This window comes from Capra hircus, chromosome 10 (assembly GCF_001704415.2).
Source record: "Capra hircus breed San Clemente chromosome 10, ASM170441v1, whole genome shotgun sequence".
NCBI lineage: Eukaryota > Metazoa > Chordata > Mammalia > Artiodactyla > Bovidae > Capra > Capra hircus.
Genome location: NC_030817.1, coordinates 20,695,683 through 20,709,963, shown reverse-complemented (window position 1 = coordinate 20,709,963; position 14,281 = coordinate 20,695,683). Strand labels below are relative to the sequence as shown.

Below are 14,281 nucleotides of genomic sequence, written 5' to 3'. Positions count from 1 at the left end.
CAGGTGGGTACTTTACCACGAGCCTCACCTGGGAAGCCCTCCCCCAGGTCTCCCAGGTACCAACCAGAAGGGAGGCTAATACGATTTCCGTCCTTGAGCTTCAGCCGGCTCTTCCTGAACTTGCCCTTGCGCTTCTTGACCCGGGGCTTCTCCTGGCATAACTGGTGGATGATGATGTTGAGCTCTCGTTCCAGAATGTCGATCTCCCGCTCAGCCAGCTCCTGCTCCCGGCGCCGCAGCAGCTCCTCCTGGTTCTTCTGCTGGAGCGCGGCCCGTGTCAGCTCCTCTTCCCAGGTGCGTAGCTCCTGCCGGGCAGGTAGAACCATCAAAGGGGGCACCCCCTGGGACAGTGTGGGGGCTCACCCCTGGGAGAGCAGTGCTCACAGCAACCTGGACAGCTCTCCTCTAATGCCCCACACTTCACTCTCTGGAGGAGATGGAGGTGCTGGATAGCTAGTCAGCAAATGAACACCTGACCACCCCAAATGGTAAGGGAGGACAGGCTCAGAAGAGACATCCTGAGTACACAGCTAGGGTAGCCACAAGCCAAGCCCTACAGAAGGGGGCTGAGAGTTCCTGGTGCTGGAGAAGACTCTTGAGTGTCCCTTGGACTGCAAGGAGATCCAACCAGTCAAACCTAAAGGAAATCAACCCTGAATAGTGATTGGAAGGACTGATGCTGAAGCTGAAACTCCAATACTTTGGCCACCTGATGCGGAGAGCTGACTCATTGGAAAAGACCCTGATGCTGGGAAAGATTGAAGGCAGGAGGAGAAGGGAGCGATAGAGGATGAGATGGTTGGATGGCATCACTGACTCAATGGAGATGAGTTTGAGCAAGCTCCAGGAGATAGTGAAGGAGAAGGAAGCCTGGCATGTTGCATCCATGGGATCACAATGAGTTGGACACAACTTAGGGAGTGAATAACAACACCACCTTGACTGATTGATTAAAATTATCTGTGACCAGGAAAAACAACAAAGTTTAGGTAGAAAATATAATCATAATCATATGATGATGATCATATAATCATATAATAGTCTCGGTTCTATTTTGATTTGTTTTTCTGTTACATAAAGGAAATTTTTTAAAAACCAGAGCCAACTTAAGGTAATCTAGCTTAAAAATGAGCCTGCTATAAATGAGTCATACTCCAGGCATCACCTAACATGCAAATAAAAATAAATACATTCCCAGGGTGGCTGTTCAAAAGGTTCATGAGGCATGTCATCTAAATCTTGGTTCACCTTGGTTCAGTGAATCCACTGAAGCATGTGGTTGAAACTTTCATCTTATCTTAAAGGGCAACCACGTGCTCTAGAGGGACAGAGACAGCCCAGCAAAGAGAAGCAAGAACACTTCCTGAAGTCTTTGCCAGGCACTTGCTCTAGAAACACTACCACACTGGGTGGGCAGAACCTCTTCCTTGCCTTCCCTTTGTCCTTCTGCGTGAATTTATAAATGAACTCAGCATGGAGTTCCTAGGAAGAGGCAGGAAATTACAGCATCAGGAAATAGGATAGAACCCCGGAAAGAGAATAAAGCATCCGTAAACAACTTTATAGATTCTAAACTATTAACACTGGTTACTGTAGGCCCATGATGAAGTGAAGAAAGGCTGTGGCTCAACTGGTAAGGAACCCCACCTGCCAATGCAGGAGACACAAGCGATTCGGGTTCAATTCGTGGGTTGGGAAGATCTCTTGGAGAAGGGATGGCAACTCACTCCAGTATTCTTGCCTAGAGAATTTCACAGACAGAGGAGTCTGGTGGGCTACAGTCCACGGGGATGCAAAGAGTCGGACATGACTGAGCAACTAACACTTTTACTTTCAGGATTGAAATGGGGTGGGAGCAGAGGGTTAAAATTTCAGAAGCTTTCATGTCAACAACATGAGAGAACCAGGTCTAAAAAGCGGGGACTTATTTTTTCTCCCCAATAAAGCAGCCAGAGCAACACTCCTGTGATTGGAACTTAAAATTCTCAACGAAATGCTCCACTCTAAGAAGTCATTCTGCTCTCGAAAAAAATATAGAAATAGAACCCAGGGCTAGAAAAAAAGTATGTGAACACAATACTGGGGAAGCCGAGCAGCAGGCAGAGAACAGAAGACAGAACAGAGGCAAAATGGGAATAAAATATTCTGATGAAAGGAGTGTTTCATTCAACTTGCCTTCTGTTTGCAAGACTACCTGCTAATGTCCATCAAAGTGATAGAATAGAAATGAGAAGAGGGTGAGCACTTTGAAGGCTGGCTCATTAGTTGCTGATTCACCTTTGAATCAATGAACGAAAGAAATGAGGAAAGGAGAAGACAGTGTTATAAACGCAACCCTTCTTTATGGTAATATGCATTCATCACAAGTGCCTGAGAAATGAGCCTGAACTTCTGAACTTCTTCTCTGATGAACAGATTGACTGCTGTGTGCCCTCCAAATCCTTGGCTTTCTTGTTTTCACCATCAGAACAAAAACATGTAGAAGATTCAGAAAAATTATTCTTGGTTGGTTATTTTGCTGCTAAATGGGAAAGCTAAAATTAGTTCAACCTACTCTCAGCCTTCCTAGGTCCTCTCTCCTACATGCTTTTGTCTAAGGAATGGCTTGAGTCTAAACTCCTTCCTTTAAGGAAATTCGAACCCCAGCCCAGAAACCAATCCATCCTCACATACAAGGGAGCAGCAGGTTGAGCTAACCTGAAGAGTGAATTATATGGGAAACCAGGACATTTATGGAGTACTGGCCTATGGCACCATATACCTGGCACCCCTCCAACATGGTAAATCCCCTTCTTGTAGAACATCTATTTGGGCATCAACTCCATACTATATAAATCACGCCTTTCACATACAATGATTTAAGAGGAATCTCTCCAGAGAGAAAGCTCATCATCTATCCTTACCCTCACTTGCTGAACTCCAAGATTTATAATGGAGAGGCATCCATGCTCAAGGCAAGGACTCCAAAACAGAGTGGTTGAATCTGTGGCCTTGGGCAAGTTAAAATGGGCATCACATTTAATATGGAGGTAATAGCACCAACCTCACAGGGTTGTATTACCTAAAACAATTACTAGCTTTTTATGCAAGATTATGTAAGAATTCATATAAATTACTTAGAGCATGGCATATAGCCCATGCTCTACACGTGTTAGCTCTTATGAGAACTGGTTTGACTTTTCCTAGTATCTACTTTCTGACAAAATCCAGCTTTCATTTTTCTTACTGGTTGGTACCCTTATAGTGTTATCAATCAAAAGAAATAATCAGAGAACTATATTCAATATCCTGTGATAAACCGTAATGGAAAAATATGAAAAGAATATAAACATATATATATATACACACACACACACGTATACTTGCATCACTTTGCTGTACAGCAGTAACAAACGCAACACAGTAATTCAATTTGTTTTTGTAGTTCAGTCACTAAGTTGTGTCCGATTCTTCTGTGACCCCATGGACTCTAGCCTGCCAGGCTCCTCTGTCCATGAAATTCTCCAGGCAAGAATACTGGAGTGGGTTGCCAGTCCCTTCTCCAGGGGATCTGCCCAACCCAGGAATCGAACCTGAGTCTTCTGCATTGGCAGGTGGATTCTTTACTGCTGAGCCACCAGGATAGCCCATAATTCAACTACACTTCAATAAAAAAAAAAAAAGAAAGAAACGAAAACAGGAGTTAGTGATTCAAAAAAGGTCAGGAACTCTGGGGTTCTTCTAGTTGGAATATAATTAGTAATTGGAACAGTCTCTTTTAATCATTCCGCTCAATGGTCAGTGAGGGTCCACCCCCTCTCCGAGCTAAAGAACTGTCACAAGCTCATTGCATCCCCCTGCAGAATGCTCCTTGACTTGCCAAACAGTACCCTGGTGGCCCGCTGGTAAAGAACCCACCTGCCAGTGCAGGAGACATGAGTTTGATCCCTGATCTGTGAAGACACCCTGAAGAAGAAAATGGCAACCCACTCCAGTATTCTTGACTAGGAAATTCCACAGACAGGAAATTCCATAGACAGAATTAGAGGAGCCTGGTGGGCTACAGTCCATGGGACCACAGAGTCAGACACGACTGAACAGCAAAACCAGGCTTAGGATTGCTATGTCGCAGCAAAACCTCTGCATCCTCAGATCAGCTCTGGAAATGATTTTTAAGTCATTTGTTTAGGGAACGACAATGATATTGGAAAGAAGAGACGGTTTTGGAACCAGAAGGCCCTGGTTCAAGATCCTGCCTTCTCACTTACTAGGTGTATGACTTTAGGTAGATACTGATCTGCTAAGATACTGCTCTGAGATGCGAAAGTTAATAACACCTGCCCTACATGCTGTAGCAGAGGGCATAAGACTCCTGGATAAAACGGATGAAAAGGTCTCTTCATACCTTCCAAGTGAAAGAACTGGGAAGCCATGAAGACAATTTTAGACACTGCTATTATATTGCTTTCCGAATTTCCACAGTGGGGAGGGAGAATGGAAAGAAGAAATTAACCAAGTCTACCCATGGACATCCCTCATGCCCCGAGCTGCAGGTCCCGAGGAACAAGCAACATAATTGCTTTGATTTGGATTAGCTTCCTCCATGTGGACCCTGACTGTTAGCTAGATACTACGGCATAAAACGGGGCCATTCAGAGAATGGTCACCAAAACTAAAAGGCAGATCTCTAATGGGCTATGAGTCTCTGAACTCCTCAGTTGGTTCAGCCTTTGAGCCCTTTCTCATGGTATTTTTAACCCATGTGCTGTTTCTGATCCTGATCCCCAAAGACACTGGCAGGATGTTCTGCTAACTGTTCTCAGTGTTCAAGTATCCCTATATCCTGTTAACCCCCTTTGATGAGTCCATTGCAGAACCAAGACACCTTTCTAGAACCTTCTTGTAATTTGTCCAGCTGCCAGAGTGAGACAACCTGTCGGTACTTGCCCAGTGGTGCTCCTCCTCCAGTTTGGACAGTGAAGTAGACACTCTGCAAGGACAGCTTTGGACTCGACTTCCCTTACTTATTCCTGTTATTACTTCAGTTGTGTCCAACTCTTTGTGACCCTGTGGACTGTAGCCCACCAGGCTCCTCTGTCCATGGGATTCTCCAGGCAAGAATACTGGAGTGGGTTGCCATGCCCTCCTCCACTTATTCCTACCACATCTCCAAAAGAGAGAAAAACTCTCTTATCATTTCAGGTCTCACTTGAGGCCTGGAGAACACTCCACATAAAGCCAGGAAGGAAAAAGCTGCTTTGATATCACAAACCAAGCAGGAAGGTGGCCACATCACAGACTTGCTCAGAGGCCCCAGTGGAGAAGGTCCACTGAGTCAACACACGCCTTCCGCTTCTCTTTCTTACCTTTTCTTTGGCCCTGAGTTGGTCAAACATCTCCTGAATCTCGTGCTTCCAGTCATCCTGCAGGCAGTGGAAGGAGTCCTTGGGCATCTCAAAGAAACCAGACTCCTCTATGGTAGTTAGCTGGTCCAGGATACTCGTGAAAGATGGGCGTGAATGGGGGTCAGGATTCCAGCAATCTGCATGGAGCACACGAGTCAGGAGGCATGAATGGACAGAGGCAGACAGAAGACTTAGGATGTCACGGGACCTCATCTGACAGAACACCATCTCTCATTTCTTCTTGCAGAAACAGAGAAACGGGCATTGAGGGAAGCCCCAACAGGTCTCAGGAGGTAAAGCAAGCTGCCCAGCATCACAGTCATCAAGACAGAAACTGGAAACACAGCAGAGCAACTCTGCACCCACTCTGTTCTCCTCATTTAGCAGAAGACAGGCAAGTCCAAAGAGTTTTCATGCGTCAAGTACCACCACCACACTTTATCAAGTTAGTATAATACGTGATTCCGAGTGTGACAATGGGTAGTTATACCTTGGGCCTCGATTTCCCGCAAATAAATGAGCTACCCTTCCCCTCCTTGATGTGCTGATGAGATGAAAAGCACGAGCAGGGGGCCCAGAAAAAGCGAATTCTAGCTACTCGCAGCTCAGTCCCTAACTAACGGAGTGGCCACCTATCCATTTAACCTCTCTCAGCTTAGGGTTTCTCACTGATAAAAATCACAGGACCTAACTAGATGGCTTTTAGAATTTCTCTCTTCTTGGATCGCCTTCATTTCTACACATAAGACACTCAGAGGTCTTGAAATAAAAGCTACTATCCTTTCTTATTTTGCATTAACTAATATACCGCAGCACTGGATAGCAGCCTTTAGTTTCTAAGTTAAGTTCTATAGTCACTAGATGGACAGAAGGGACGTGGGTGACGCCAGTGCAGCAGGGTGCTGATATCATCTTGAGCTAACTCTTGTAACCATCTTTAGGATTCCTCCTCGAGTGACTCCTACTTCACCTCCTCTTCCAGTTACTGGTTATGCAGAACTGGCCACACTCTATCCAGTGCTGACAGAAAGGTCAAACAGTCTCCAGTTTTGTTCCAGCCAGGGGTCACTCACCTTCCATGAGTTTGGCAAAAGGTTCCGGGCATGTAGAAGGAATGGGAAGGGCGAGCTTGTTCATGGCCACTCCATAAGCGACTGCTAAGCCATCGATTCCCCGGAAGGGCACCTCACCAGTCAGGAGCTCCCAAAGCAGCACCCCGTAGCTAGGGAGAGGAAGAAGACAGAAGTCATACAATGAACCACAGCTGTTAACTTCATTGAAATAGCTCATGAGGCTTTGACGAGCATCCCACATCTTCTCTAACATGTAGGGAGACTTACAGAACAGACATACTGCCATAATATAAAAGGGAAGCCAAGCCCTACTGGCTATGAGCAAAAACTCTGGAGTCAAGCACACTAGGTTTCAAAGTCTTATTCTTCAAATCCCTCATCTGTGAAGTGTGAATAACATGAGCAGTTGGACAAGGCTATCGTGAAATGAATGCTCTATTGTTTAAATCACTGCTCAAGGGCCACAGCTATTCTGTGGTTGCTATTGTGAATGTAATAAACTGGATGAAGAGGAAGGCTCCCAGGAATCTATTTTTTTCTGCTTTAAGAAAACTTCAGCTTTAGTCACAAGATATATTATTTTCTTTTAAATTTTATTTACGTATAGTTGATTTACAATGTTGTATTTAATTTCTACTGTATAGCAGAGTGATTCAGTTCAGTTCAGTCACTCAGTCATGTCCAACTCTTTGTGACCCCATGGACTGCAGCACACCAGGCCTCCCTGTCCATCACCAACTCCCGGAGTTTACCCAAACTCATCTCCATTGAGTCGGTGATGCCAGCCAGCCATCTCATCCTCGGGCGTCCCCTTCTCCTCCTGCCCCCAATCCCTCCCAGCATCAGAGTCTTTTCCAATGAGTCAACTCTTCGCATGAGGTGGCCAAAGTACTGGAGTTTCAGCTTTAGCATCATTCCTTCCAAAGAAATCCCAGGGCTGATCTCCTTCAGAATGGACTGGTTGGATCTCCTTGCAGTCCAGGGAACTCTCAAGAGTCTTCTCCAACACCACAGTTCAAAAGCATCCATTCTTCGGTGCTCAGCTTTCTTTATAGTCCAACTCTCACATCCATACATGACCACTGGAAAAACCATAGCTTTGACTAGATGGACCTTTGTTGGCAAAGTATTTGCTTTTTAATAGTATACACACACACACACACACTCCCCCCACATATATACTTTTTCATACTCGTTTCCATTACGGTTTGTCACAGGATATCATGTATAGTTTCCTGTGCTATACAGTGTGTGTGTGTGCTCAGTTACAGTCATGTCCAACTTGACCTCATGGACTGCAGTCCACCAGGCTCCTCTGTCGATGGGATTTCCCAGGCAAGAATACTGGAGTGGGTTGCCATTTTCTCTCCAGGGGATCTTCCCAACCCAGGGATCAAACCCATGTCTCTTGCACTGGCAGGCCGATTCTATAATACTGAGCCACTTGGAAAGCCCATACAGTAGGACCTTATTGTTTATCCATCCTATATATAATGGCTTGCAATGCTAATCCAAAACTCCCCTCCCCTTTGGCAACCACAAATCTGTTTTCTACATCTGTGAGTCTGTTTTTATTTTGTAGATATGTTCATTTGTGTCATATTTTAGATTCTATGTATAAGTGACATATATAGTGTTTGTCTTTCTCTTTCTGACTCAGTTCACTTAGTGTGATAATCTCTAGGTCCATCCACGTTGCTGCAAATGGCACTACTTCATTCTTTTTAATGGCCAGGTGATAGTCCATTGAATATATATACCACCCACATCTTCTTAAACCAATCCTCTCTTGATGGGCATGTGGGTTGTTTCCATGGCTATTGTAAACAGTGCTGCTTTGAACATAGGGGTGCATGTATCTTTTCAAATTACAGTTTTGTCTGGGTATATGCCCAGAAGTGGGACTGCTGGATTATATGGCAACAGATACATTGTTTGTTTAGCTTTAGAAAAGCAGAGAGATGACCACCAGAAATAAACAGATTTTGTTCCTGTGAAAGATTTCTTTCAGTGCCCATTAGGCTGAGTAGATTCTTGCCCATGACCAGCATGAGTACATCCATAACAATGAACTCTGTCTAATTCAAAGGGGCGAGTTTCACAAGGGTGGACTGCAATGGTGCAGCGGGGCAAGCTTCAAGTTCCCTCCCTCCCTTTTAAATGCGCATGAAGAATTTCTTTTCATTTGTCCTTGGAGTTAGAGAACTGGGAATACAGAGTTGAGTGGAATAATTATCCTATGAATTCACAATCACAACCAGGCAAACTCATGTAGTGTTATTAACTACTCATGTAATTATTCCTTCCAGGAATAACTCAGGAACAGAAACCTTGAGGCCATGGGCAGTCGGAAGAGGGGCTTTCCTTTTATTTGCAACACGAACCTCAATTTTTTGGTAATACTCATCGGTAGTTTACAATCAACAAGAAGACATATTAATGTTAAAAAGAATAATAAACCCAGGAACTATTTGACCACGGTATCTTGTACATACCGCACGCTAAGACATTTACCAGTGTCCTCTTGAATCCCTACAACAAACCTGCAAGATAAATATTATCATTTTTCAGAAGAGGAAAGTTAAGTTTTACCCACATCTATTAAGGGCGTATTGGAGAAGGAAATGGCAACCCACTCCAGTGTTCTTGCCTGGAGAATCCCAGGGATGGGGGAGCCTGGTGGGCTTCCGTCTATGGGATCGCACAGAGTCAGACACGACTGAAGCGACGTAGCAGCAGCAGCAACAGCATTAAGGCTGTATATAGAGTAAGTCATAGTGGACCTGGGCCAATTCTCAATTCTTTCTCCCCAGCATGCCCTTCTACCATTTCTCTCTGCTTGGTAAACTCTGCTAATTATCTTTCAAGATCTGATTCAAATGCACCACCATTTATTCATTCATTTTAAACATCTAATATGCATCAAACTCAATGCCAAGCACTAGAATATAGGATTAAAATACACAGATCTTATCCACAAAGAAATCAGTGAGAGGAACAGAAAAAACACTACTTAGAATACAAAGAGAGAAATCACAACAGAAATACTATGAGGGCGCAAAGGAAGGTCACCTACATCAGACCAGGACAGAGGCAGGAGGCAGCTAAACCCTGAGCAAAACTTTGCTAAGGGAGGAACAGAGGCCAAGGATCAGCATTAAAAAGGGTGTGGACTTGCCCTCAAAGGGCTCCAAGTGGCCTGGCATGGCTCCAAAGGAAAGCAACGTGCCTACCTCTGTGCCAGGGCATCCCAGGGGTCTCTACAGAGGGACCCTCAGAGTGGACTGGCCAGTCTCCTTGGGCAATGTCTTTCTCCCAGTGAGCCCTCCAGATACTATACGTTTTTTTCATGTATTTTGACAGAGTGGGGGGAATAGCCTAGTAGACTGGTAGTTACAGGTCTTGTCTTGTCCTGACAGGAAGTTGGATTTTAGTCTGACACTGATGGGAACAACTGGACGCTTCAGGAAGCCTTCCCTGACACCCCGACGTGTTACTCAGCCCTTCAGTTTGTTTGTTTACCAGCCTGTGGTCTCCTAAAGGGCAGGGACAACCGGTTCATAACCTTTGCATTCTCAGGACCTTGCCCAGGCTCCGGTACGCCTACACCCTCACATAGTGAATGAGCTGATGCGTGGATGTAGGAGTGAGGGCACAGCCAGACTGTTCCACAGGCTGCACCAGGTGCCACAGAGTAAGCCCCAAATACCATCAAGAACTGCACCAGGGCACTTCTGGCCAAACCTCTCAGGTGACTTATCCAGACAGCAGCCATGCTGGGCAGCACCCATCAAGGGACCTCTACGAGTTCTAGGCATTGCTACCTAGATTCCATGCTAGAGTCATTCCCGTGTATGGCTGTGTGTTCCTGGCACTACTGCCTACTTCTAGTCTGAGGAATAAAAACTCAATGTTCCCCAAACCCCTTTCATCCATATAGGTAAAGACAATCGATATCCCAACCCTAATGACCTGGAAAAACAGGGTGTTTTCAAAGATCCAAACGTATCCAAAGATCCAAACGTATCCTGTCTGTGTCCTCGAGTCCTGCCTGCTATGGTTTTCACACTGTGTTCTACTCCAGGGTGATGTTTCAGGCCACCAGGAAGAGGGAGGAGCCAGGGGCCCTCCCCTCCAGCTTCCACAAGGGCAGCTCTGCTCTCACCTGTCTTGGTCCTTTGTTCATGGGCATTCCACTCCATCTGAAGGGCTCTACAACAAGGAGAAGTGGGAGAAGTGCTGCTCAAGAAAGACTTAGACTTAAGCCAAATGCCTGCTTCAACACTTACAGCCGTGTGACCTTGAGGAAGCAAGTTCACCTCTCCAAACCTGTTTCCTCAACCGTGTAACAGAGCCAGCAATCCCAACACCTCACAGAAAAGTTGCAAGGAACAAATAACAATAACTATCCAGCATCCTGAAACTGCCACCTATTGCTGGAAAATGCTGCGTGCTTCTCCACGGCAAGGGCCTGAGATGAGAAAGCGTCTGGAGGGGCACTAGCATTCAGGGAAGGAGCCCTTCTGGGGATGAATTAACCAGTCAAAGTGTTCCTCTGCCAATGTTCCTCTGTATTTTTATAACAGAAGGTGGGTGATATAAATGAAGGTCTGGTGTTCCTTTGGCAGGAACAGAGTCCAAAATGGGGACTCAGAAACACCCAGTAAGTGGATCTGAGCCACTGGGGAGAGGTAGACATGATTTACCTTGGGTTTAGCCTATTTTCTTGCCCTCCCAGGGTTAAGAGAAGGTCAAGAAGTCTGTTCAAGACCATTTACAAGTGGCCTCCCGGAACCAGCTCAGCTAGAACTCTGCTTCAGCATCCCTTCCACTGAGAGAACTGCCAGCTCTCACAGGGCTGCCAGTAATTTCCCAAGAGTCCTCAGAGCCCAACCTCAAACCCTCGGGAATGCACCCTGTGTCAATCATTAACCACCTTCAGAGATGCAGTAATCCTTTCCACGGGTAATGCTGGATGTGGGGGAGGGGTGAAGGAAAGGCTGAGAGTGAACACCTTCCGAACCAAAGGTACAGCAATTCTGCACCTGTCCTGGGCCAGAGCTGTTTTTCTTATTAACCTGCATGGACTTTAAGACTGTCAGCTCAGGGGTCCACTCTCTAAAAGGAGATGGTGTCCTTTGAATGGGCTCCTGCACTTGGTCATCAGCTGGGACCCCAGGTTGCAGGAACCACACTGACCATTTAATAATTTTGGCAAAGACAACTGAACTACTATACGTGAATGCACTTTGCAAGCTGTGAGGTAGCTACAATTGCTCTTCTTATTGTTAACCAGACCCTCATTCAAAATGACAACATATTTACTAATTTATTTACAAATATACATGTTAATATATTTATTGACATAATAAATACTTATTAACATGGCAATGTGGGGACTTCCCTGGTGGTCCAGTGGCTAAGACTCTGTGCTCCCAATGTAGGCAACCCAGGTTCAATCCCTGGCTGGGGAACTAGATCCTGCATGCTGCAACTAAAGATTCCACATGCCCCAAACCAAAGATCCCATGTATGACAACTAAGCCCTGGCACAGCCAAATAAATAAGTTAATTAAAAATAAATACTGGAAAAAACCAAAGAGCAAGAATCATAAAAAATACACATAACCATTTTTTAAAAAAAGCATGAGCATTCATGTAAAAAAGGATAAATACCAAAAAAAAAAAAAAGGCAATATGTTCATGCTGTATTACATTCAAAAAGTTAGCTTACAAAACAGAAATGATCCCATTTTAAGGGACGGGTGGGTGATCATGGGAACAGGAATAAACACACCAAAATGTCATCATAGATTATCTTTAGAAGTGTGCTGTGGGTGATTGTCTTCTTTTCTTTCTTTTTCTCTTTTGTTTATCCATATTTTCCAATTTTTTTTTCTGCAGTGAACATGTTTTCCTTCTATCATTTAAAAAACTTAAAATCGTTAACAAAATGCCCCCACCTCATCCTACACACCACAGGTAAGGAGTTACCATGGGAGGATGCCTTCCGACTATCACCACTGCCCTCCCTACACAGCACAGCCAGAGGAAAAGAATGTCTTCTTGAGGGAGTCTGGGCCATTCTCATCCTACCCCCCATCACAGCATGGAACAGGTCCAGAGAACTATCCTTGAAGAACACTGAGACACACTCTGCTGGCCCTGGGCACCTGGCAACTGCAGTAGCCCAAGGCCCTGGATGAGTTCAGCAGAGTGAAGGCAGGTAGGGGAGTGCAAGGAAAGGTGGTTGGACTCAGGCTCAGCCCAGCATCTGACACTGAAACCATACCATTACCTCCCGCACTGAAGGCCCATAAGGTAGAAACGAGATAGGAATAAAATGACACCTGGAGGATATCAAGCTTGTTTTGCAGAAAACCAGGGAAACCACAGATACAGAAAACAACCTGCTGAGAGCCTCCTTCAAGGCACATTGAGGGACTAGGACAACCAATAGTGAACTTAGATAATGAACTTCACACATTACAGGCTGAAAATCCACCTCACATAATGTAAGGAAGCCCCCTGAATTTGCACATGCAACCCACGCAGTGGCATGAAGAGCAGTCGAGACTGTGCAAAGAACTCCAGAAACTGAAAATCACTTTCCACCAATCATTTCCCAGTCCCTTCCCCTCTTATCCCCTACTTCCCCATAAATGTCCCACTCAACAGCTGACTGATTTGTTGTTGTTTAGTCACTAAGTCATGTCCAGCTCTTTGTGACCCCCTGGACTGCAGTACACCAGGCTTCCCTGTCCTTTACCATCTCCTGGAGTTTGCTCAGATTGATGTCCATTGAGTTGGTGATGCCATCCAACCATCACATCTTCTGTCGTCCCCTTTCCCTCCTGCCCTCAATCTTTTCTATAGCATCAAGGTCTTTTCCAATGACATGCCATCAGGTGGCCAAAGTATTGGATCAATTGATTAGGGAGACAGATCTGAGCACTGCTTCCTGCTTGGCTGCACTGCAATAAAAACTTTTTCTCTGCAAAAGTCTCGGTGTTAGGTCTTTCTATTATGCAGCAGGAAGCGAGCACACTTGCTTGGTCATAACACAGAGTAAGTAATTTTTAAATAAACATTTCTTGAAGGAGTAATGCATTATAAGTCAGTTTGGGAACCAGTTTGTCCTGAGTTCCTAGACATGCTTTGGCCCTCTTGGGACATCCTGCTAGGTCTCAGGCATGATGGACCATGGGCCAATCCCCCTGGAAGAGGGTGCCCAAAGTACAGGATTAAGAGTACACAGATGGTGAAGTGGCTGCAAGCACAGATTTTCAAGAGACACATATCTAATTCAAATCACAGCTTTACCTTTAGCACCTGGGTGAACCTAGGGAACTAACTTCAATCATCTAAGCCTCAGTTACCTCATCTGTAAAATGGAAATAAAAATACCTACTTTTGGAGTCATCTCCAAATTAAAGACAAGCTGCTTCCTATGGATAAGCTCTCTTTCCCCTTTTCTGTGGGATATAAATACAATACTTCTGCAGAAGTAACTGTCACTCAGATGTAACTGTTCAGATAAGAACAACATGCTGAGGGATCCTGAAAGAATCTGAGTTCCTAAACCATCTCAAGGTGCACAGCTCTTCCACCAGTTTGGACAGGCTGGACTACTCCTTGAAAAAGAAATACATTTCTTTCATTGATAGGTCTCTTTGTAATAGCCAATTAGATTAACACATCAACTAATCTAATTAGCCAACAGTCAAGTAAAGAAACTGTTAAGTTGAAGTGTATGAAATTGCTGTTTTTGTAGGTCAAAAACAGTTGACTATCAAGATATAGCTTAACCTAATGAGATCTGGT

General features: G+C 44.9%; 1 protein-coding gene across 4 annotated transcripts in view; it reads right to left on the bottom strand.

The window, feature by feature from the left end:
• MAP3K9 (mitogen-activated protein kinase kinase kinase 9) overlaps positions 1 to 14,281 on the bottom strand; it is an 85,875-nt gene that overhangs the window by 19,907 nt on the left and 51,687 nt on the right. For all 4 annotated transcript variants that reach the window (XM_018054016.1, XM_018054018.1, XM_018054017.1 and 1 more), the window contains exons 4-6: positions 6,458 to 6,606; positions 5,346 to 5,521; positions 65 to 305 (exon numbers count right to left, since the gene is read on the bottom strand). In XM_018054016.1, the coding sequence (XP_017909505.1) occupies positions 65 to 305; positions 5,346 to 5,521; positions 6,458 to 6,606 (566 nt within the window). The remainder of the gene's footprint in view (positions 1 to 64; positions 306 to 5,345; positions 5,522 to 6,457; positions 6,607 to 14,281) is intronic.